Source organism: Phoca vitulina, unplaced genomic scaffold (assembly GCF_004348235.1).
Source record: "Phoca vitulina isolate PV1807 unplaced genomic scaffold, GSC_HSeal_1.0 scaffold116, whole genome shotgun sequence".
Classification (NCBI taxonomy): domain Eukaryota; kingdom Metazoa; phylum Chordata; class Mammalia; order Carnivora; family Phocidae; genus Phoca; species Phoca vitulina.
In genome coordinates this window covers 499035-522492 of record NW_022589819.1, presented here as the reverse complement: position 1 = coordinate 522492, position 23458 = coordinate 499035, and the positions used below count along the sequence as shown (strand labels likewise).

At 57.1% G+C, this 23458-nt stretch overlaps 3 protein-coding genes across 3 annotated transcripts; 1 reads left to right on the top strand and 2 right to left on the bottom strand.

Moving 5' to 3' along the window:
• Positions 1–75: 75 nt before the first annotated feature.
• LOC116628217 (complement C4-A-like) lies at positions 76–14376 on the bottom strand. Its single transcript, XM_032398423.1, has 41 exons — positions 14073–14376; positions 13737–13935; positions 13330–13531; positions 13050–13120; positions 12881–12966; positions 12624–12706; positions 12346–12442; positions 12081–12186; positions 11849–11981; positions 11258–11373; positions 10977–11153; positions 10649–10834; positions 10321–10506; positions 9993–10151; positions 9642–9768; positions 9394–9465; positions 8919–9116; positions 8707–8818; positions 8545–8615; positions 8137–8276; positions 7812–8021; positions 7501–7552; positions 7307–7396; positions 6967–7176; positions 6712–6787; positions 6390–6546; positions 6172–6288; positions 5894–6065; positions 5434–5666; positions 5192–5359; positions 4744–4803; positions 3698–3791; positions 3432–3618; positions 3218–3308; positions 3006–3080; positions 1527–1629; positions 1273–1362; positions 1066–1164; positions 880–963; positions 467–599; positions 76–329 (listed from the first exon to the last, which is right to left on the bottom strand). The coding sequence occupies exons 1-41, from the start codon at positions 14135–14137 to the stop codon at positions 188–190; spliced, it is 5229 nt and encodes a 1742-aa protein (XP_032254314.1). The 5' UTR covers positions 14138–14376; the 3' UTR covers positions 76–187.
• Positions 14377–14615: 239 nt separating this feature from the next.
• STK19 (serine/threonine kinase 19) lies at positions 14616–21331 on the bottom strand (the record flags this gene model as incomplete). The annotated part of the gene is made up of 7 exons (XM_032398427.1): positions 14616–15293; positions 15440–15587; positions 15695–15792; positions 16641–16780; positions 17057–17152; positions 20554–20690; positions 20794–21331. Coding segments are annotated over 7 exons (1203 nt in total), but the record flags the coding sequence as incomplete, so codon positions are not given.
• Positions 21241–23457, top strand: DXO (decapping exoribonuclease). The gene is made up of 7 exons (XM_032398426.1): positions 21241–21333; positions 21519–21923; positions 22080–22315; positions 22404–22623; positions 22741–22876; positions 23014–23108; positions 23193–23457. The coding sequence occupies exons 2-7, from the start codon at positions 21568–21570 to the stop codon at positions 23341–23343; spliced, it is 1194 nt and encodes a 397-aa protein (XP_032254317.1). The 5' UTR covers positions 21241–21333; positions 21519–21567; the 3' UTR covers positions 23344–23457.
• The last annotated feature ends 1 nt before the right edge of the window (position 23458 follows it).

The window sequence follows — 23458 nt, the reverse complement described above, 5'->3', positions numbered from 1 at the left end:
GCAAACCCTGGCCTCAGAAGCTGGCGGGGTGCGTGGGGCATTGCTCTCAATCCTGGAGACACACACTGACGCTCTGCTGCCAAAGGCCTTTATTGAGTCCCTGGGCCTGCCCGGGCCGTGTCCGGGGGCACAGGCACTGCGACCATCTGGGCATCCCCGGGCGGTGGGGGGGGGCGGGGGGCGGCCCTTACACCTGGCACCCCTGAGTGCCGTACTCCTGGAGGAAGTCGCTGAGCTGCGCGCAGGCTGCCCGATGGCGGGTGCTCTGGCACAGGCGTTCAGAGGGCATCTCCTCCACCCAGGTATTCGAGTCCAGCAGGTACTGGGGGCTGCGGAGGCAAAAGGGCAGTCAGCACGGCTGGGGGGGATGGGCGCCTGGTTTCTGGCGGGCCAGGGTCTGCATGCTGGGGATCCCTTCCCTCTCGAGGTGGGAGGAGAGCAAGCGACAGGGGCCCGGAGAACTCACTCCCCCTTGAGGTCAAAGGTAGCTCCATCCAGACCCATGATCAAGTACTCTTTCCCAGGTTCCAAGCGAAGGCGGCAAGAGGCTCGAACCAGGAAGTTGCGGGTCTGACGGACAGTGGCCTTGGTGTCCTTGGCTGAGAGGATGAGGGGCGCAGGAGTTGTCAGAGGCGAATGGAAGGTACAGGGCCAGTGGGGGCTGGGGGCTGGGCCCGGAGCCTCTCATCGAGCCCTCACTGCGCCTCACGGAGACGTATGCCTGCTTTTCGATGGATGGCCAAGCCCAGAGCCTCCAAGAGGCTGAGGGGCTTTGAGCTCAGCCTCCGAACGTCCACTATCCTGGGCAGCTGGGCTGCAAACCCTGACCTCGGCCCCCTCTGTCCCCCAGCCCCACCGGCCCATCCGTTCCCTTCATACTGAAGTGGAGGACTTGGGTGATTCTGGTCTCGAAGAGACGGAAGGCAGCTCTGCCATCTTCTCGAAGGACCTTCACCTGGAAGCCTACGAGGGCGTTCAAGAGAAGGGAGCACGGGTTTGTTCCACCTGCGGTCACGGGGCGCGGCCCAAGTGCAGAGCCCGGGGCGGGGGGGGGCGCACACTGACCGTAGTGCACACGGGGGTAGTAGCAGGCAAACTTCATCCTGTAGCCCGCCTCGTCCTGCAGCCCCCGCTCCAGGGCACGGCGCTGCCGAGGGCACTTCCCTGCCGGGGGGGCGGGGGGGGCCAACACGGATGAGCCCGCGTAGGCCCCGGCCTCACCGGCCTCCCGCCCCAGCCTCACCGGCTTCCCGCCCCAGCCCCGGCTCTCACCCTCAGCACACTGGCAGACGTCAGCAGAGCACAGTGTGGACAAGAGTTTGCTCTTAGTGGGGGCCCCGTAAAACACAGAACATTTGTGCTCTGGAGGAGAAAGGGCAGTTAGAGCGCACGCCCCCCCCCCCAACAGTGCCTCCCCCGTCCCAAGGAGCCACAGGACATCCCTGCCACCCGGCACTGCCCCACTTCCTGATGTCCCATATGGGGACACCTACTCCAAACCTGCCAAGTGCCCCCCAAGGGCTCACCGGGGTTGTAGTAATCATACAGGGCCGCGCTGGCCGGCTGGACGAGCCCCACGGCCACCTCCTGCATGGCCCCGAAGCCCACGCACTCCCGGGAGGTGGGGACCTGGCAGGGGCGGGGAGGAGACGTCAGGGCGCACCCCCTGGGCCCTGCAGGCCACTGGGCTGCATCTCCTTGACCTGTCTCTGGTCTTATCTTCAGTGTCTTTCACATGCTAGTACCTTCCGGCCGCCGGAACTCTAAAAACTGCTCCCCGAGGTCTCTGCTGATGTCACTGCCAGACAGTGACCTCGTCCCAGGCTCCAGTGCCCTGGGCAGAGTCTCACATCATGGACACGTTCTGCACGAAACTCTCTAAGCTCAGTGTTAGCTTCCGGCCATCCCTGGTGCTGACCTCGTCATGCCTGACCACCCCTTTTCTTCCTTCCCAGAGGCGCAGTCCCTGGCCCTGGCTCTCCGGTCCTCTGCGCTCCCCTGAGGAGGTCTCAACCGCTCCTTGGCTTTCACCAAACCCTTCCAGGCTGATGATTATTAAACTATTAAATTAGACGTTGAGATTATTAAACACTCAGCTTCATTCTTGCAGTAGGATTACTGCGGCCGTGTAAGTTCTCCAAATTCACTCTGCCTGCCCCTCGAAGCCCAAACCCCCCAGGCCTTGCTTCGTCACCAATGCACCCGGGCCCCCCTTTATGTGTCATAACATAATGGCAGGTGCTGTCACTCGCCCGTCCTCCCTGACCCTGCAGCTCACGGCCTAGGCCCAGACCCCCCTCCTCACGCCCACACTGGTCCGGTCCAGCCCGGTACCCTGCCAGTTTCCTTCCCGAGCCCCGCTGCTTAAGTCAACTCCTTGCCCAAAATCTTCCTGGCTTCTCATCTTCCATTGTGTTCAACGAAACTCCTCTGCCTGGCTTCTCAGGCTAACGGGGTCTGGCCCCTCTGCAAGCGCTGGGCGGGGCGGGGGGGGCCTTCCTCGACACCCCCACACCTGGCTAAAGGTGTTATAGTATTAACACATCTTTTTCACATTTTCTCCAAGAGATTACAGCTAATGCTTAAAAAATGTTTGAAGGTCATCTGAGGGTTGATGATTCTTTGTTTTAGCCAAATAATGGCAAGCCACTCATCTATGACCATCATCACTTTATAAAAGAAAATACACTTCAGTATCAAAAACAAAAACCAAAAAAACGAAGGAAGGTCAACGACGAACAACAAAAGCAGCCCTCAAGTTCAGTAAATTCAGCTTTATGAATGGCTCACCCTCGAGTCCTTCCCTGCGGACCGGCACAAGCCCCGAGCTGCATCTGGGGCTCGGCCCCATCACCCCGCAGGCAGGGCGGCCTCCCGGGCCTGCCCCCCTCTGCTCTGGCACACTCTCGTCCTGTCTCCCTGCTCACATCTCAAGTTCTCTCTCAGGTCAGCCGTGCTCAGTAAACCCAGGGTCGTCCTTCCCCGTGTCTCCCCTCCCTGCTCACCGAGTCAAAATACAGCAGGACGTGGGGCCCCTCGGTCTCAAAATGACTCACGTAGCGGTCAGAGAGGGAGGCCAGCTGTGGGGAAGGACAGATGGTGACAGGGAGGTGGCCCCGGGCCCCGCACAAGACCAGACTCAGCGGCTGGGAGAGCTTCAGGGATGGAGCTGGGCTCCTGGGGGCACAAGGGACCCCCCCTGGGCCGCTGGCCGCACCTTCTCCAGGTCAGCACGCAGGGCGCTGAATCCGCTCAGGAGGGTGATATCAGCAATGGCCATGCCCGACAGCCCCGCCTTGCCGCTCCGCCTGCAGAGAGACACGTCCAGGGCCCACCCGCTCTGAGTCGCAGACGCCCAGCCCCGGCCTCTGCCCTGCCTCTGTCTCCGGGCCCGGCAGCACCCCGTGTCGGGCACAGCCCCCCACACTCACCAGATGCACACGGTGTACTGCACTCTGGACTCCTGGTCGCCGGGCACCCCGGGGGCCTCCCGCCTGCGGCGGTTCCGCCGCCTCTCAAACAGCTCCAGGGGCGTCACAGTCTGGGAACCGGCACCTGGGTCGTCCTTGGCTGGAAGGTCCTCATACACATAGTCCTCGTAGTCCTCGTTGGCCTCCCCTGCACAGGGATGGTGGTGTGGCTTGGCTGCTGGCACCGGCCCCCTTGGGGCCCCACGACCTCCGGCCCCAACACTCACTTGTGTATTCAACGTAGCCCGTGACGGTAACTTCAATCTGAAGATCCTCACAGGTCGTGTTCTTCAGGTCCAGGACGTTATAGGTACGAAGGATCTAACTCAACAAGGGGCAAGAACAGGGGACATGTGGGGCCCAGACCTTTCTCCAGGGCCACACCTGGGCCATCGCCTGGGCTGAGGGATTCCAGGCCTTCAGCCCCTCTCATCCCTCCTGACCAGTCCATAAATGTGGACGGCCCATGGGGCTGCATTAGCCGGCGAGACGGGGGCAGGGGCCTGCCCTCAGGGGCGAGCACTCTACACGGGGCCCAGAAGAGGCTGGAATGGAAAGCTCAGGAAAGGCTTCTGGCCAAAGCTTGCAGAAGAATGAGTTTGTCACTTGGGAAGAAGGAGGGGAAGGACATTCTAGGCAAGGAGATCTGTGTAGATTCGTGGATTTGTCTGGCCAGGCAGGTGGGTGGAAGAGTCTGACTTTTCTCCAGGGTTAGTCTGACCGGTGTCCAGCAGGCTGACCTCACGGCAGTGTGCACAGTGGATCAGAGGGGTGAGACACGGGGGAGGGAGAAGTTCTAACACTGTCTTAGCAGAGTCTAGGAAACAAGTGACAAGGGCCCCAGGCAGCAGGGGAGTGGAGGAGAAGCTGCCGGGGCCATAAGGAAGGGCTGGGATGGGCACACGAAGGTGGCCTCCAGAGCAGCGGCTGGGCTCCTGTGGGGAAGGGGCCCTGTCGGTCAGATGAGGGGACCCAGGAGGAAGAAGGGGTTTGAGGTGCTGTGTGACACGTGGGGCCTGTGGCTCAGGAGAGAGGCCTGGGTTGAGGTGCTGGGTGTGTATGCCATCAGCACTGACAGGGGAAAAGGAGAGGACAGGTGCCCAGAGAGGGCAGAGATCAGAGTGAGGGGGAACCCCCAGAACAGCAGGGGGCCGCCCACCCCGGGGGCATCTCCCCCTCCCCCCTCCCCCACGATCTCCGCCCTCAGGCCTCCCACTCAAGACCACGGCCCCTCCATGCTGGGTCCCAGGTGTCCAGTGCCGCTGGCTCTCACCTTCAAGGTCCCTTTGCTGTTGCCTCCCACCTTCACGTTAATCTTGCTGCCCAAGGAAAACTTGCAGGAACAGAGAACGGAAAGGGATGTCAGAGGGCACACAAGGGCACGCAGTTGCTCCAATCCACCTCCTCCCTGAAAACAACCTCTCCTCCTCTCCCACCTCACACGCTCACAAAGCTGACACCTCCATGTGCGCCACCTCCCTTCAGCCTCCTAAAATCCCTGTTGGGTAGACTCTGCATGTATTAATTTTGAGATGAGAAAAATGAAGCTCAGAGGTTAGGTGACTTTCTCCAGGTCACGTGGCATACTTGGTCTTCCCACAAGGACATCAGGCCAAATGGCCATGGGGATTCCACAAGGGTGGGGGGGGCCCGGGGTCGGCTTCCGGCCTGGCCACCATAGGCCCGAGGGGTATGGCAAGCCAGGTGAAGGCGTGGCTCACCTGCAGCTCCTCCTCCAGCCCCTGAATTTGGTGGTTGTTCAGATGCAGCTCATGGGACTTGAACCCACTGCGGCCCATGGAGCTGAGAGTCACGTTGAGCCCCCTCTCTTCGGGGGTGTGAGAAGCAATCCAGTATGCAGACAGAGCATCCAAGGCCATCACTGTGTCCTGGAGAGGTGAGCTGGCACTCAGGCCCTCAGTCTTGGGACCACCCACCCCCAGAGCCCCCGGGCAGCCCCTACCTGGGTGCTGCGGAACCCCCCTTGGAAACTGCCCTGGTGGGTAAGCCAGGCTGCAGCGTGGTCAGCCATCTCTGACTTGCCCTCCCGTAGCAGCAGGTGAAGCAGGCCGTAGGCTGTGGTTTCGATCCACACGGCCGGGGCCTGGGGCATGGGGTCTGTTGGGCCTCGAGGAGCCAGGGTTGGTGGGACGGCATTGCTCTGAGAACCAAGGACTGAGGCCCAGTACAGGTTATCTGGAAGTGAAGGGAGACCCACAGGTGAATGGGGGCGGGGGTTGGGCCCTAGTTGCCTGGCCCTCTGACGCTCCCCGTGTTGGGCTCTCCCGATTCTACCCCAATTATCCCTGCTTATGCTTTCATTCCTTCTTGAGGTCTTCATTCGATTTCTCCCTTTGGGCACACTCAGGGGTCCCAGGTCCCCCAAGGCCCAGGCTCATTGCCAGGACCCCCTTGGCTCTCACCCCCCGTCTTCTGGGCCATCGCCATGAGGTTGCGGTGGGCAACGTTCCGCAGGTCCTCAGAAGCCTTGGTGAGAGTCAGGGCATAGGCCGTGATGGCAGCTGCATGGGCACCCAGGGTCCCAGCACTTGCTTTCTCCCCCAAGAAGGAGTTTGCTCTGATGATGGAGATTTCCTAGGAGAAAGTGGGGAGGAAGGTCAGAGAGCTGGACACCTGGGTTCCTGGGGAGAAAGGGAGGAAGCTGGGGGCCAGGAAAGGGCAGACACCCAGGTACCCTTACCACTTTCTGCTTCAACTGCTCTGTAACGTCATCCTGCAAGATGGCCAGACCATGCTGAAGGGCGATGACCACAAAGGCTGTGAGCGCCACATTCTCGTCATCTCCCACCAGACCCCCCTAGTTGAAGGGGGTAAAAAAGAAGAGGTCAGCCAGGAGCAGGGAGGGGCAGGGAGCGCCCTCCCACCTGGGCTCCTCTGTCCGGCCTCCCAGCCCCGAACCTGCATGGCCCTGTGTAAAACTGGGCAGGGGTCCTGGAACGACCCGTCGGCCTGCTGCTGCGTCAGCAGCCACCTGGCCGTCTCCTGCAGCTTTTCAGGTGAGCCGCCCACCTGCTCCTGGGCCACACTCAGTACCTTCAGCACAAAGGCCGTGAGCCTGGTGGGGAGGGAGGGATGGCTGGGGACAGTGACCAGTCCCCATAGGGGACACATCCCCACTTGCCCAGGCACCTGGTTATTCGCCCTCCCACCGTACCTGGCTCTGCCCCCTCCCGCAGCCCTGGCCCCCCTCAGAGACCCAGAAACATTCTCCCAACCTCACCAGGTGCTGCTGTCCCGATGTAACCAAGCCCCGTAGGAACCATTTGTTTTCCGAAACTGCTGGATCCGCATGTAGCCTTGGGGACAAGAGGCAGCTGCTGAGGCAACACTCACTCTCCCACCATGTGTACCCGAGGCCACACTCCCCATTCCCAACAGGTGCCCCCTTCCTTCTCCCTTCTAGCTAGTTGGGCTGCCCCTCTGCCTTGAACTGCCCTCTCCCAGCCCCACGCCTGCTTGCCCCTGTGCCCAGAACCTTTCTGGATCAGATCCACAGCGTGGTCCTTTGTCTCGGGAGGCAGTGTGCTCCACTGCTCGGTCTTGTCCAGGTAGCGGGAAGCAGCCAGTGTGGGGGCCAGTAAGATCATGGTCTGTTCCCCGCAGCCCTGGGGAAGCCTCAGGAGGGAAGTCAGGCCTCCTGGTGATAAGACCCCCTTCGAGCCCAAAGTGTCCAATGGATCTGAGGCTATAGGGGAGACGGAGGGCTGAGGATCAGAGAGCAGGTCTGGGGACCCACGGGACCATGGGATCAAACAGGGGTCCATGGGTTCCACATGAATGAGGCACCCCTGGGAAGAGACGGAGGACACGCCCACCTGTAACCCTGACAAAGCTGCTGAAATCTCCATCTGGGATGATATTGGGGTCAGAGTTGCCAGGAATCTCCAAGGTCCGGGCTCGGTGGTCTGGGGCGGGGATGGGGGAAGTTGGCCATCTGGTTGGCTGCCCACATCCCCCACCACCTACGACCCCATCAGGACACTGGTGGCTGGAGGAGGGGGCCACTCACCCAGGGGATTGAGCTCATAGACAATCTCCTCCGTGTGGATGGCCCCTTCTTTCTGTCTCAGGGGAAGCACGGCTGTGAGGGGTCACACGGTACTATGGCCTGCCCCTCCCAGTGCGTACTCCCCAGGGCATGGACTTCAAGCGTCAGGGACAGAGTGGGATCAGAATTGTAGAAGATGTAAACAGACCAAGGCATTGGTTTTGGGTGTTGGGACTCTGCCCTGGCTACCAGAGAGGGTATGGGGCAGGGGCGGTGGGGGGGGTTGTAAATCTGGGAGCTTGGGGGCCTGGAGTTAGGGCTTTTCCAGTCACCTGAATTTGTAGAACCTTAGACACTGCGTCCCCCACAGGGAAGTCCGAGGACCCTCGAGCCACCACCTTCAGGGACACAGCCGCCGCCGCCGTGGGCACCACAGAGAAGCCAACAGGCCGGGCAGAGCCTGCAGGCACCAGGACACTCTGGGCCAGCCCTCCACCTCCAGCCAGGCACAGCCCCTCCACTGGGGACACGTGGACGCTCACCTGGGTGCAGGGAGACGGGGATGGCCAGAGCCCCAGGCCGGTTGGGCACCCCCCCGCGCCCAGCTGCTCCAGCTCCCACCCACTCCCGTGTGCTCAGGCTTCCGCAGGGCCTCACAGTCAGATTTGTATTCAGGTAGTTGTAGAGGACAGGCCGCAGCTCCAGCTGCTCAAAGCGGCGGACGGAGAGAGGCAAGCGGAGGTGCAGGTGGAATTCACGGAACACTCGGACCCGGGCCGGTGTGGCCACGCACAGGCCTGGCAGATGGGGGGGTGGTGTGGCACAGGGGGCAGAGATCAGGGGCCTGGGGTGTCACAGCCACAGGGTCCCAGGAGGGAGGGACGGGGGGGGTGACCCAGTTCTGCCCCCCACCCTCCACTTCCTAGCCTCCCTGCCCCAGCACGTGCCTCCCCCAGGGGTCTGCCCCCAGTCCAGTACGAAGAGCAAGGGGCTGAGTAGGAAGCCTAGGTCGGGGGGAGATGGAGGGGGCGGGGTGGACTGAGGTCTAGGCAGGGGCCCTCTCACCTGTGCTTTCAGACAAGCTCACACCATGGATCTCCCATGTGGTGAGAGAGTCAGGGAGCATCTGGGACAATCTGCAGTGGGAAAGGTAAGAAGCCCCGTCACAGCCTGGGCTGGCCCCAGACACAGCCCAGAGCCAAGGCCAGGCCCACCACACCCCCTCACTGGAGGAAACGGTCCACTTTTTCCACTCTCCAGAGCCAGTTCTCCGGGAAGAAGCTGCGCACAGGAATGTCATCTTCATCCATCAGGTCCTCCTCCTGCAGGACCTCCAGAGCTAGGGGACCATAGTGGGGGGGGGAGGGGGAGTGAGGAGGGGAACCATTCTGCCCTTCCAGAGGCTCCTGCCTGTCCCCCAGCCCCACAGAGAGCCTCACCTCGGGCAAGGCCCATCTGGCCCCTGGAGCGGGACTTCTTGCGCAGGTCCTCAGCAAACTGGCAGCAGGACAAGAAGGGCGCCCGGCAGGCCAGCTGCCGCACCCGAGCCACCCGCTGCTCGCAGGAGCGTATCATGGGCAGCCTCGTCAGCCCATCCTGGCAGCAGCGCCTGGCTTCTGGGGAAGCATACTGGCCCACTGCAGGGCCAGGCGAGGGTAGGCACAGGGGAACCCCATGGAGACACATCTCATTTCCCACCTGGACCTCTTAGATACACAAGGACTCACCCTGAGAGACCAGGAACTCGGGTGAGGCCAATGGAGAGAGCCTCCATCCACCTTCAACCCCAGAACTTGGGTCTCTGGCCCCAAATACCATATACGGGCTCACTCAGGAGCAGCGCAGCCAAGAGGCAGACCCTGTCACTCTGACCCTTGGGCCAAGTGGAGAGCTGCATGGGCACCCACAACTCACACTTCTCGTGAATCGCCTTTTGGAAGTTCACGTTTCTCTTATTCCGGGTTTTCTTCTTGGGACAGCTCAGACCTGGTAGAAAGCAGGACTGCAGCCAAGCGCAGGGTGTATGGCCTCTCACCTCCCCTCCCTACCCTCCTTCCCTGGCCTGGCCCTTCCCACCAATCCTTTTTCCATCTTAGGCCCTGAGGCCCCTCCTCCTTCCTGATCTTCCCACCTCCCAACTCCCCTTCCACCTCTGTTCTCACTCTTTCTGGCTGAGGTTAACAGGTCTCCATCAGAAAAGGCCAGACCAGCTGCCTCAAACACCTGAAGGGCATTGTCCCCACCTCCAGGACCACAGCCAAGGTCATAGCTGTTCATAACTTCCAAGACCTGGCAAGAAAAGGCCGGGATGTTGCAGACAAGTTGAGGGACCAGATCAGCCACTCAGCTCCAGGTGAGAAGACAGGGGCCTGGGCTTGAGGGAAGCCTGGGGGGGGGAGGGGGCAGTCTGTGGGGAACTTGAGACCTCAGGGCTAGGTCCTGGGCTCAGGACAGCAGGACAATGAGCCACAGAAGGGAGGGAAGGTTGGCGAGAACGGAGGGTCTAGACAAACCTTGCCCATGTTGAGGGGTTTGTGGGAACTCCCGCCCACAGCATATAGAGCCGTGTCCATGGCCCCCAACGCCACGAGGGCCGGAGAGTCTGTTTGCAGGTGGAGCCTTACAAACTCCCCAGGATGATACTCCTTGACGCTGTCCACGTTCAGCTCCAGCTGGCAGAGGCGGGAGGAGGGGGCAGTCAGAGTGGGGAGAGCTGCTTTCAGCCCTGTGCGTCCTCAGCGTACCCCAAACCAAATCCATGCCCTGCTCACAATCACTCTGTCTTCTTTCTCTCTTGACCCCCTAACGCACAGACACACCACCTCTCTGAATGCCAGTTACCTTGCCCTCGCAGGCCCCTGCCTGGACATCCACTCGCAGGGAGTTGGCCACGGGGATGCCCCCATGATAGTAGAAGGCCACAAGGTAGAAGGAGGGTACCAAGTGATGGTCCACAAACACGGAGACTGAGGTCAGGTCCGTCCTGGGCTCTCGAGTCACAGACACAATCCGGCCCCGGGAAAGGATCTGGGGCAAGAGTGGTTTCCTCTTCACTGTACACCCCCAATCCTGAAACTGTTCCCTCCACCTCAAGGGCTCTCTCCTCCCTGAGATCCTCCCTGCACCCTGCACCCTGCCCTCCCTCCTCGACAGCCTGGCCTCTGCGCACCATGTAGTAGTAATGAGAGAAGCTGTCCTCACTGACGCCCACAGCTCGCAGGTTCAGGATGAGAGTGTCCCCAACGCGAGGGGGTCGAGGATCCGGCCGCTCAATGGACAGAAACCTGGAGTGTCCTGAGGGTGGGGCTCTCACAGTGAGCCTGGCTACGGCTGGGTGAGGGGAGCCTGCAGATACCTAGAAAGAGGGGCAGGGCAGGGGTATGGTCAATGGCAAGGACCCCGGGCCCAGCTTCTTCCCCCAGCCCGGGACGTGGATTCTCAGGAGGCTGGCCAGCCTTTCTTTCCTTCCCCTACCCTGTCCCATGAGTGGGACCTACCGAGAGCTGCACTTCTGAGATGGACTTCGACGTAACGATGGGAACAGTGACTTGACCGCTCCCATCTGTGTTCTGTTCAAGGTACTGGACTCTAGAAGCAGATCCAGAAGACAACGTGGCCGAAACTTTGACAGGAATGCCAGAGGCCGGGAAACCAGATATGTCTCGGACCAGGGCCTAGGTGAGTGGGGGAGGGACAGATAAAGGAGACTGCTCAGTGAGGCCCCATGCCCTCCTGACAACACCCCACCCCCCACTCATCCACCCCCTCCAGAGGAAACCTGCAGCAGAAAGGGGGCCCCAGGCACAAGGTGTCGCTTGGTGTTGCTAAGATCCAAGGAGAAGGGAGATGACACAAAACGCCAAGACGTGAGCTCTGCTTCCTCCATCTCTCCCCCTGCAAGAGATGGGGCAGAGAGAGGTGGAGGACAGAGAGCCACAGAGAGAGGAGCGGGAGAGCCGGGGAGATGAGAGCTTGAGTGTTTCCTGCCCCGGGAGAGCCGGGGAGACGAGAGCTTGAGTGTTTCCTGCCCACGAGACACTCAACTCCTCAGACTCGTCAGTGCACGGGCCGTCTTGTATTCATCTCTGTGTGCTGAGGCCAGCAGGGGACCCAGTACACCAATGGTATGTAACTCGTGTCTGCCGGATGGATGGAGAGGTGGGTGAAAAAAAAAATTGAGACGGGGAAAGGGGTATCTTCTCCTGAAACCACCCAGAAACACAGCTGGGGAGAGACAGTGTCTTGGGTCTGTCCTGCCCTTGGGTGCAAGACGAGCGTAAGAGCAGGGAATGGTGTCGATGCTGGAGAACAGAGGTCAGCTCGAGGTCAGAGGCTGGGGGCTGGGGTTACAATCAGGGAAGCCTCTCACCTGGAGACTCAATGATGGCAGCTGCAACATAGAGGTGCAGCCCGGGGAGGTCGGCGATGCTAACCTGAAGCTTCTCCAGGGCACCCTGAACCTCAGCCTTTGAGAGGGAAATATGGCACTGGCCGTCTACCAGCTGGGGCAAAAAAGAAAACAGGGCCTGGGGTGAGATTTGTCGCCCCCTCCCTCCCCCACACCCCCCTCTCCTCCCCCACGCCCCCACCCTCCTTCCTACCTTAGCCTGACTCTCCAGTCCCCGGAGGAAAGTCTTATGGCCACCCTCTCCCAGGAGCCCGAAGCGCACGTACGCCACCCCCTGCACCGGCTTCCCATAGATGTACCTGCCCCGGGAGAGAGTGGGAAGAGGGTGGGTCTAGGAAATAAGGCCAGTATCTGGGGGGGGGGGGGGGGGGAGCGGCGCTGGGGCGAGGGGAGGCAGGGCTTCACAGCTCCTTCAGACCGAATGGGGAACCCTGGGTGCCCATGGGGCAGAGAGTTACCTGGCCTGGACGTCTAATTGGATATCATCGAGAATGCCAGGCGCTGTCAGGATGTAGGGTTTTCCAGGAACAATCTTCACCTCGAAGTTGGGAAGGACTGACCCAGGGTGAAGGGGTGGCAGGTCAGACTAGTGAAAGGATGCTTCAAAGACTTCCCTCCCCTCGGGGCTGTGGCACCTATACCTCCCTGGCCCTGCCCTGCCCCCACCGCCTCCCCCTTCTATCCCTAGCTCCTTTAGGAAAGGAGATGCTCGTCCCGCACTGTCTCCAGCTCTCACCATATTTCTTCACCTCAAACTGGGTGCTGCTGTTAGAGTCTCGGCCATCTGAGAACCGGGCTGTGATCGTCCATGTCCCTGGCCTACAAATAGGGGAGGGACTCAGCCCGCTTGTGCAAGAGGCCCACAGAGAGCCAGAGGACTGACTGGGGGAAAACCAGAGCTGTGAGGAGGGCTGGAGGTCGACTGGGTGCTAGAGGCAGAGAGCCAAGGGAGATGGGCATGGGAGGGGCCGTCACCAGGTCAGGGGAGCTCACTCTGAGATATCGGGAATCATGAAGTCACCCTGGAAGATGGAGGAAGCGTACACTTCCCTCTTCCACACACGGAGGCCATGAGAGTTCTGCAGCGGGAGTAGACATGGTCACGGGTGGGAGGTCAGATCAGCAGCCCTGCTGATCAAGGTCACAGAGGTCAGGGACTCACCTCTACTGTGACCGTAAGGGTGTCAGTGGATGGGCGCATCTTTTGATCCAGAGCAAAGATCCGGTACCGAACTGGGAGAGGAGAGCAAGAGGTAAGCAGGAATCCATTTGCAAAGGGTGGACCTCAGCCCCCACTGCTTCCAGGGAGCGAGGGGGAGGACAACAAATATTTGCCAAGCAGCCTTCCTGTGTGGCACGTTCAGGCTGTCTCACTTACGGGGTGCCAAACATGCCTTGAGCAGGCTGGGAGCCAAAGGTAGAGGCCCTGGGGCCCGACTCACCCCGCTGGCCAGGGTTATAAATGGGCTGGTCGGTCTGCAGGAAGAGGTGCCCCCGGCGCGAGGAGAAGAGCAGGTTGACGCCCTGAATGTCTGTCTTTCTGGACAGAGAGTTCTTCAGCCATGGTGACTGGGCCACCAGCTGGACCTCGGGGCCACTGAGGAGGCGGTGAAGGCCACAGGTCTCTGCATCTTTCGGGGAGATCTGTGAGGAGAGGGAGAGGGAGGGGGAGCAGGTCAGAAACAGAGTAGAAGGAAAAAGACAGAGATGGAGATAGAAACAGGAAAGGCAACAGTGTGGGGAGTGGGGGGAGAAGAGAAGGGGAGGGAGGCCAATGAGATGACAAAACACTTAGAAGACAGAGGGGAGCACGGTGAGAGGCAGAGAGAAGGGAGTGGAGGCTAGTTACCTGGAGGCTAAGGAGTATGAAGTCTTTTTCTGAGCTGAGGGAAAAGTCCGCCTTTGGGGAGCAGAAGGCATTCAAGTTGGATGGGTTTCTCAGGAACACTGATCCTGTCACTACCTGTCCCGGGGGAACATCCTTGAGCTGCACCCCCACTGAGAGGGGGACCCCCAGGTGAACCACGGAAGGTGAAAACAGGAGCAACCTAGGGAGAACAAGAAGGGGTCCACATTCAGCACCACCCGGTCCCCTCCATCCCTCGCTCCTCCATCAGGTCACCCATGTCTGCTCTCCCATCACCAGCCCTGTCCCACTCAAGCACTAGTGTCCTTCCTCCAGGACCTGGGCTTCTGCAGGGATAAGGCGAAGAAGCTGGACACCCAGATCAGCCCCCAGAGGAGCCTCATGGCTGGAGGACCCAAGAGGGATCAGACCCGTCTGTCTGCCTGCTTCTGTCTGGTCAACCCAGGGCTTAGAGCAGATTTGACTCTGGACCTTGCTCCTCCCCTGGCCCAGCTCAGCCGGGAAACCATGTGACAGGCAAGAAATGCAACTGGCCCCAGGCCCAGTATTTAGCAGGGGCAGGGAGGACAACACCTCGGACACTTGGGTCTCTGAGGGAATCTGAGAAAATCACGGCCCAGAGTTATGTCCTGTCCTTCCGTGTTAACCCCTCTCATCCCAGTGCCCTGGGCAGCCCCCCTACTGGGTGTATCTGGGTGGATATATATACATACACACACACACACACACACACACACACACACACACGCGCGCGCGCTCCAGTATGTGTGGGCATAGGAGTCCAATGTGGCTCAGTACATGGTTGGAGACACATGGCTCCTTTGTAAAAATCTTAACAAAACAAGGTACAAGACACTTATCTCTAACTACATCCCCCACAAAACCTGAACGACACCAGACCTTTGCTTTGTGTAGGCCCTAACAGAAATTCTGTGGTTGAGGAGATCAGGCATACCTTTACCATCCCGCAGGGAGAACTGACCTCAGTGTCCTTTCAGCTCTCCGAACAATGAGGCAAAGCTCAGGCTCAAGTTTGGCTTTGACTCTACTCCCACAGGGGCGCCCAAATACACATCAAACAAAAAACATCCAGGAAATTGCACAGGCAGAAGTACTTTATTTGGCAGTTTTACCTCGACATGTAGGACAGAGGATTCTGCCCTCCCTCACCAGCCTCCCCAGAAATCCCATCTTCCTATCCCAAGAGTGTGACAGCAGTACTTTGCTGCAAGGAAGGCAACAGCCACGGCCTTGGCATGCTTTCGGGCTCCACTTCCATGGAAGGGCAGAGAAGCATTGCCCAAACCCCACCACTGGGTCAGAGCCCAGGTAAACAGCAGCAATCACGTCTGACCCTTTGTGCAGATACAACGCCAACACTCATCCGGGCTCCCACGCCTTCCCAAGGTGACCCTGTCTCAGCCACCACTGGACAGTACTCCTGAGCCCCTCTCACCCCACTCTGGGGAGGTATGCAATGACAAGCAGAATCCTCACGTCTCTGGCAGGCGGAGGAGAGTTCCAGAAGTGGTGGAGACACTGTGCAAAAGAAAAGACGAGGCTGGAGCCAGATACCTAGGCCAAAAGTTTGGGGAAAACTCAGAGCTTGGCCTGGGATATTCCAGAGGGAATCCAACCTTGGGTCACTGCTCGGTCATCTGCCATAGGCTGGGGGTGAGACTCACCAGTCCACCAGCTGGGCCCCAATGAGGTCATGCACGTGGTAGGTGAGGCCAAGTCGCACCGTGGCAGGCGCCCGCCGGCCCAAAAGCTCTGATAGGAGTAGCTCCCGGTACTTGGCCTTCCGGACCATGCCAAGGACAGCCTGGCGCCCTGGAGAAATGGCACAGGAGAAGAGAAAGGTGAATAAGGCCTGGACCCCGAGGAGCTACCCAAAGGTATTCTTGAGCCAGTGAGGGCTTGAGCTGCGGATAGAATACCTTTAACAAAATATTTAATGAATCTCCCAGCTCCAGGCACGGCCAGCCACCAACTCCCGGCATCTCGGACAGTGAGGACTCCAGCATTCACTAGCTGCCTAAGGAGGGTGGGAAGCCAGGAGAGAGGAGGCTTGGGCTCTAAGAACACTCTCCTTGCCCAATGATGCTTGGACACTGTCTCCCCAAAACTGGGCAACCATGCAAGGGGACTAAGTAACAGAAGCCCACCCTGGAGTGGTTCTCTGCTCACACCCTGTTGTTCGGTGCCCCGGCCCTTGCTTCCATTCCTCTACCTGGATTGCCCCCCACTCCCATTCTTCCTTTTCCTATTACTATTACTTGTTCAACTAAAGCAGCTTCTCCTCCCAGAAGCTCTCCTTGACCACATGCCCTGACACAGCCTCAGCTCAACCCCAGGGGAGAAACAAGGGCCTTTCTTCTGTGCTCCTGCCACTGCCTACGCATGCCTCACCAGGGCTCCTCCCACGTCTTACTAAGAAGTTTACAAAATGCTTTCACATGTACCTTGGGTTACAAAGTAGGGAGCCTGAGCCAGGTAAGGCCCCCTGAAATGGAATTTTTACTTTGCCCTTGTCCAGTCACTGCTTTTTAATGTGAAGGCTTTAGGGGCATCCAATCTCCTACCGTTCTCTTACTCTCTTAGTCTCAGCAGGGTTCACATCAGGCATTTATGGTGCCTGCCGGGCCTCTAAATTCATTGGATTAGCCACCCAGATCTCTTGAATTCTAGCCTAGGGCTCTTTCCAAGGCCTCAAATAAAACAGGTCTCCTCTCTCAGGGGAGGAGTACAAATTTAGGTCATTTTCCTAAAAAGAAGAGTCCATCCTTTTGGCAGGTGCACCAGAAGAAGGACAAAGCTGGATAGGACTGGAAAGAGGCAGGGAAGTATCAGATGCTTGAGTTCTGTTGTTCCCCCAAGTCTCACGTGATCTCTGGGTCCCTGAAGCCGAAGGTCTGTGTCATTTGGTCTTGCTGGAAGCTAAGGTCCCCACAGGCTGGAAGTACCGAAGCCAGAAACTTTTGCACTACCCCAGCATATGGTCGACCATCGCAGGCCTTGAGGACCTGGAACCAGAGATGAGAGATGTGGTCTGGCCCCACCCTCAGCCTCCACTGACCACCTCCATGACATTTCTCTTCCTGTTTTCCCTTTCGCTCATGTCCTTCTACCTCTCATACTTTTCCTCCTTTTCTTCTCCTTTATATTACTACTCACCAGAGCCCTGTGTCCTCTCTGTGACACGTAGAGTGGGAGAATTGTTTCTTTTTCTTTCTATTTCCATTCTCCAATTTCCCTGCTTGCCCCCCTTCCCCCCCATGCACACACACAGTTACACGCACTCTGGTCCTGTAGTCCTCAGTGAAGATAATTCCATGGGCGTCCAAGTCAAAGCCTAGCTGGATGATTCTGATCTCCCCCTGCTCTTGAAGCGCCTTCTGCCTCCAGAGAGATGGGAGTAAAAAGAGGGGTATCAGGGTAAGATACTCTGGTATACTCTGGGCACTTTTGGGTAGGGAGATTTTATTGCCAAGATTGGGAGTTTTTCTCTATGCAAAGGAAAAACTGTGGGGAGAGAATCAGGGTGGATGACTAAATATAGTCTTTTCAAATTAGTTACCCAGCTTCCCATCCACCCACCTTATCAGTTGCCTATAAAGCAATCAATATATATTTTCCAATCATATGCCAGACACTAAGATAAAATAGTTTTCAAGACATAGGCCCTGCCTTCAAGGAATTAACAGTCAAGACTTTGGGTGAAGGAAGGTGGGAAGGTAGAGAAAATATTTGAAGAGATAATAGCAAATCCATAATCACAAAAGTGTATCACTCCACCTCTCATAAACTCAGAACAGACAAGAATAAGTGAGGAAATAACTTCCATTAACTTTAGTTACTAAGAAATTAATAACTGAAAAATACATATTCTCTTCAAATATACATAGAATATTTAGCAAAACTGACCACATAGCACAAAGCAAGTCTCAATAAACTTCAAATGACTGAAATCATATTGTGTATGGGGTCTCTGAACACAATATCATTTGTGTCAGAAATTAGTTAACAACCAGGGGCGCCTGGGTGGCTCAGTCGTTAAGCGTCTGGCTTCAGCTCAGGTCATGGTCCCAGGGTCCTGGGATCGAGCCCCGCATTGGGCTCCCTGCTCAGCGGGGAGCCTGCTTCTCCCTCTCCCACTCCCCCTGCTTGTGTTCCCTCTCTCGCTGTGTCTCTCTCTCTGTCAAATAAATAAAATCTTAAAAAAAAAAAAAGAAATTAGTAACAACTAATTGTTGACAGGTAATATGGAAATGCATAAAATTAAGACATATATTTCTAATCAACCCTTGGTCAAAGAAAAAAGATCACAAAAGAAGTTAGAACACATTTTAAACTGGATGATAACTAAAATATGTGCCAAAACTATATATATATCTGCACATGCTTAAAATAAACTACAACTTGACATGCATATATTAGAAATGATGAAAGGATGAAATTAATGGGAAAAAAAGTAAAATAAACCCAACAGTAGAAGGGAAACACCAATAAAATAGAAAACATGTGTATAAGAGAGCAACACAGCTAAACATTAATTCACTGAAAGACTATTAAAATTGATAAGCTACTGGTGAGACTGACCAAGAAAACGGGGCGGGGGGGGAGGAAGAGACTAGAAAAAGCACAGATAATCAATACAAAGAATGAAAAAAGGGTCATAGCTACACATCCGATAGACAATAAAATGAAACTACACACTTTATGCTAATTTGAAAATTTAGATGATAAATTAACAATTGCCTAGAAACAATTTTTTTCACTAGAACAAAATGAGACATATTCACAAAATAAAAATCTATGAAAGCAAATGAACTATTGCTACATGAAACGGAGAATTTCAAAAGTATTCATCTAATGAAACCAGATATAAATACAGTAATACATATATACAGTATGATTTTGTTTATAACAAGGTCAAAAATGGATGAAACTAAGCTATGCTGTTTACAGGTAAACACATAGGTGGTATAAAAAAACCAAAGGAACAATTATCATACCAGTCAGGATCATAGCTGCCACCAAGGGACACAAGTCCTTTTGATCGGAGAGTGATATATGTAGCTATAGTCGGCCTTGGGTGGTGGTTAAATGAGTATCTGCTTTATGAACATTCTTTAAATTGTGTGTGTTTATATTTTCCTTTGTGCAATTTTTAAAGCTTTTTTAAAATTTAGGCTAACATTAGTAAATTAAAAAAACAACAAATACTCTATAAGGAGTGGTTCCATCTAACTCACTTCCTCATGAGAGTGGAGCTAGTCTCCATCTTCCTTTTCTTCCCTCTTTTCATCCTGACAGGTTGCCATTAATCTTCCACCTGCTAAATCCAATGGACAGATTTTGGATATTATTTTACTTAATCCCTTTACCGACCACTGCCTTAAATCGCAGGTTCTAACACTGCCAACTACTTTACCTCCTTGAAAATCTATTTGCTTTCCCAATAGGCCTCTTCCTGGGTTCCTCCTAACTCTGGCAATTCCTTCTCAGCCTCTACCAGAGACTCCTCTTCCTCTGCTTTTCCCTTACATCAATGGATCCCAAATTTTAAGGAACATTAAGAATCGCTTGAGACAGTAATTCAAAATGTAGATTCCCAAATCCTACCTCAAGAAATGTGCATCTATCAGCCTTAGGTGAGTCCCAGGAACCTTTATTTTTGATTAAGTAGCCCAGGTAGTTCTGATACAGGTAGAACTCAGGACATACTTTGAGAAACACTGCCTTAAACGTGGGTATCTCTCAGCTTTGTAGATTTGGCCCTTTCACTCTAAACTTGAGGTCCTTAACCCTGGACCTCAGAGGACCTATGAAACAACCTCTCCTCCCCCCACAAAAAAATGCACATAACACCTTGTATGTATGTGGCATGTATGCATTTTCCTGAAAAGAGAGAGCCATAGCTTTCATTATCTTTTAAAGTCTGTAAAAAGGTTAAAAATTACTCCTCTACTCACTCTTCCTACCCAATCTCACCCACATCCACAGACTGAACCACTGCTCATACCTCAATGACTTCAAATCTAGTATCACTGGCCCAAAATTCTCTCCAGTCCCTCATATCCAACTGTCCACTACACATTTGCCTTTGGATGCTCCCCAAGCACCTCCAATTCTACAGAATCAAATATACCAACCGCCCCAACAACTCAGTGCCCTCCTACTCTATTCTCCTCCTCCTACTCCACCAACCCACTCAGTCTCATCATCCAGAAAATCTGAGTCATCCGGGACTCCTCCCTCTTCCCCACTCCCCACATCCCTCACCTTCACCCATCCTCGCCCTCCCTCCTGCACTCCCCTCATTTAGGCCTTCATCAGTTCTCCGCTGCAATGTCTTCCTGACTGACCTCCCCGTCTCATCTCACTCACTCCCTCCAATCCACGCAACGCAGCGTTCCCGCTCCTGGTTAACATTCTCTTCCAGCTCATCGCCTTCGGTGTTAAGGCAGAAACAGCACTGCCGCCCAAGGCCTGCCGCTCTGACGCCTGCCTGCATTCCCCGCGCTGTCAAGCTCCAACTATGCCCGAGGACTCCGTTTCCCCCAAAAGAGTCGCTCTTCCACTTCCACGATGTGGCATGGTCCCTACTTCCGGAGGGTCTTTTAACAGGGTCTGGGGCATTTCCCTTGGCCCCGCAGGGCCCGGCACAGAGAGACCGAACGCCCCCTGCGCGGCGGGCGCCGGCGGACCCACTGAGCGTCTGGGTGATGGGGACCCTCGGGAGCGCCCGCGACGCCGGGAAGCGGCTTCCGTCCGTCGCTCCGACGCCACTCACCAGCTGCCGGTCGGCCGCCGTCCTGTCGGGCACAAGGCTGTACACCTGGCTCCTCAGCGCGATGGGCGGCAGCGCGTCCTCGAACAGGCTTCGCGGGAACAGCTGCACCAGCTCGGCGACGGCCGCGCGCGCCGACCCTGGGCGGAGAGACCGGGTCACTGAGGCGGGAGGGGGGGCGGGGGGGCGCCGTTCTCCCACCGCACGCCGCTCCCCGCCTCGTCCCGGGGCCGCCGCGCTTACCTGACTCGCCCCTCAGAGGATCCGCCTCTGCCTGCCCTCGTTCCCGCCGCCTCTTCAGCCCAAAGGCGTCCGGGACCAGGCGCTGCCTCTTCCGGCTCATATCCCGGGATCTCAGGCTGCCGGGGAAGAGGCCGGTGTTGAGGGAAGGGGACACGGAGACGGCGTCTTCCGGCGCAGAGCAGTGACGTCGGGCTCCCAGGAGGCCGGCCCGCCGGGTGGAAGAAAGATGACGTGGGACCAAAGAGGCGTCAACTCGCCCTTTCAGCCGGCCCGAGAGGAGCGCCGCCGCACGCCTGCCGGGATTGGCTTCCTCCGCCGGCGCTCGCGGCCGGGAACGCGTGGGCGGCGGGCTGGAGCTCGACTTTCCGGGGTGAAGCGCACCCCAGCCCGCGCCGCTGAGGGGTCTGCCCGTCACTGTCGCTGAGTGATTGCGTCTCGGAGGGCGGAAAACCACCTTTGCGTGCCACCCCGACTTCTGGACGCACCTGCCGTGACGCCTTAGCCCCGCGGAGGTGGAGGTGGAGGTTGGCGGGCTTTGAGGTAATCAGATCCTTGCTCAGAGCGCGGACAGCCTTCGTCAGCTCACTGCGTTTGGAGCATCTGGAGGCGGGGGTATAGGTCAAGGGAAAAGGTGGGATGTGCACCTGGCCTTGGTTCTGTTTCAGGGCCAGAGCCTGGCCATCAGTAGGCTCGCCTAGTCCTGACCCAGAGGCCCCCTTTTTCAGGCCTCCTCTGTGAAAGGATAACTTCCCAACCCCCAGTTCTCAGGACCTCATGGATCGCAGAGAGAACAAGAGAAGAGCGGAGAAGGTAGAGGCGGCTGAGCCTCGGAACAAACTCCCCAGCCCAGCATCCTTGCTGCCCACAGACCTTGCTCTCTACTCTGGGCCCTTCCCTTTCTATGGGCGCCCTTCCGAACTGGGCTGCTTTTCCCTGGATGCACAACGCCAGTACCACGGAGATGCTCAAGCCTTGCGCTACTACAGCCCACCCCCTACCAATGACCAAGGCCTCCACTTTGACCTCAGAGACGGTTACCCTGATCGATACCAGCCCAGGGATGAGGAGGTCCAAGAGAGGCTGGATCACTTGCTGCGCTGGCTCCTGGATCACCGAGGCAAGCTGGAGGGGTGAGCAAAGTATAGCACACAGGTAGATCTAGACATCTGCACCTACCCTCTAAAATTAGGAAACCCAAAGCTGGAGTGAGTTTGGTCTTGAGAAGGAACCTAGGTTCTTCTTTCGGGAAATCGTCTGAGCTAATGCTTCTAACTCCTCTCTCTTAGGGGTCCAGGCTGGCTGGCAGGGGCCATAGTGACATGGCGGGGGCATCTGACCAAATTGCTGACGACACCGTATGAGCAGCAGGAGGGCTGGCAGCTGGCAGCCTCCCGCTTCCAGGGCACACTGTACCTGAGTGAGGTAGAGACACCAGCAGCTCGGGCCCAGAGGCTTGCCCGGCCACCCCTCCTCCGGGAGCTTATGTACATGGGGTACAAGTTTGAGCAGTACATGTGTGCAGGTGAGACTTGCCCCTGGTCTATAGCCCCCTCCCCCTTCCCCGGAGATTGAAAGCCCCCACCCTTGTTGCCGCTTCTCTCCTTGTGCAGACAAACCTGGAAGCTCCCCGGACCCCTCTGGGGAGGTTAACACCAATGTGGCCTTCTGCTCTGTGCTACGCAGCCGCCTGGGAAACCATCGTCTGCTCTTCTCGGGGGAAGTAGACTGCACGGACCCCCGGGCCCCATCCACACAGCCCCCTGCCTGCTATGTGGAGCTCAAGACCTCCAAGGAGATGCACAGGCCTGGCCACTGGAGGAGCTTCTACAGGTTCAGGATGGGGTTGGGTAGGGTGAGAGCCTAGAACGGACAGCTGGAAAAGGGACCTGGGGGAAGAAGCTGGAGGATGAAGGAAGGGTCCTACTGATCCCTTGCCTTTCCTGACAGACATAAGCTCCTAAAATGGTGGGCTCAGTCATTCCTTTTGGGGGTCCCAAACGTCGTTGCTGGCTTCCGTAACCCAGAGGGTTTCGTCTGTTCCCTCAAGACCTTTCCTACCATGGAGATGTTCGAATATGTCAGGGTAAGGCAGCGGTGTCGCAGTTCCCACCTGCATCCCCCACACCAGGACCACAGGTCCAGTGTTCCAGGCTGCAGTCCGCCTTCCCCCCCACCCCACCCTCACTGCCTGTCTTCTGCCTCCTCCTCGGTTCCCTCCAGAACGACCGTGATGGCTGGAATCCCTCCGTGTGCATGAACTTCTGTGCCGCCTTCCTTAGCTTTGCCCAGAATACCGTTGTCCAGGATGACCCCAGGTGAGGCATTCAGCTCTGCCCCTGCCCTCTGGGTCCCCGGAGCTCTCCTCCAGCCCTCAAGTTGTGACTCCATGTGCCCCCTAGGCTTGTCCATCTCTTCTCCTGGGAGCCTGGCAGCCCAGTCACAGTGTCTAAACATCGAGACGCACCCTATGCCTTCCTGCCCACGTGGTACGTGGAAGCCATGACCCAGGACCTCCCATCAGCCCCCAAGACACCTTCCCCCAAAGACTGAGACTTCAAAGGGGCTGGTCCTATCTCCGTGTGCACAGATAAAAAGCATATTTCTAGGTGGTTCTTCTTGCTGTGTCTTTTGCCTGAGTCATTCCTGCCCAACACCTCAAGTACAC

What these genes read in the sequence shown, in the direction of transcription:
- DXO (XM_032398426.1), top strand. Translation starts at nt 21,568, where the DNA reads ATGGATCGCAGAGAGAACAAGAGAAGAGCGGAGAAGGTAGAGGCGGCT. An exon ending in AGATGTTCGAATATGTCAGG is followed by an intron (nt 22,877 to 23,013) that starts GTAAGGCAGCGG and finishes GGTTCCCTCCAG; the next exon opens with AACGACCGTGATGGCTGGAA. An exon ending in GTTGTCCAGGATGACCCCAG is followed by an intron (nt 23,109 to 23,192) that starts GTGAGGCATTCA and finishes TGTGCCCCCTAG; the next exon opens with GCTTGTCCATCTCTTCTCCT.
- LOC116628217 (XM_032398423.1), bottom strand. Translation starts at nt 14,137, where the DNA reads ATGAGGCTCCTCTGGGGGCTGATCTGGGTGTCCAGCTTCTTCGCCTTA. An exon ending in TGCCATCATTGAGTCTCCAG is followed by an intron (nt 11,374 to 11,848) that starts GTGAGAGGCTTC and finishes CATCTCTTGCAG; the next exon opens with GGGGAGAGATGGAGGAAGCA. An exon ending in TTTTACACAGGGCCATGCAG is followed by an intron (nt 6,289 to 6,389) that starts GTTCGGGGCTGG and finishes CCCTTCAACTAG; the next exon opens with GGGGGTCTGGTGGGAGATGA.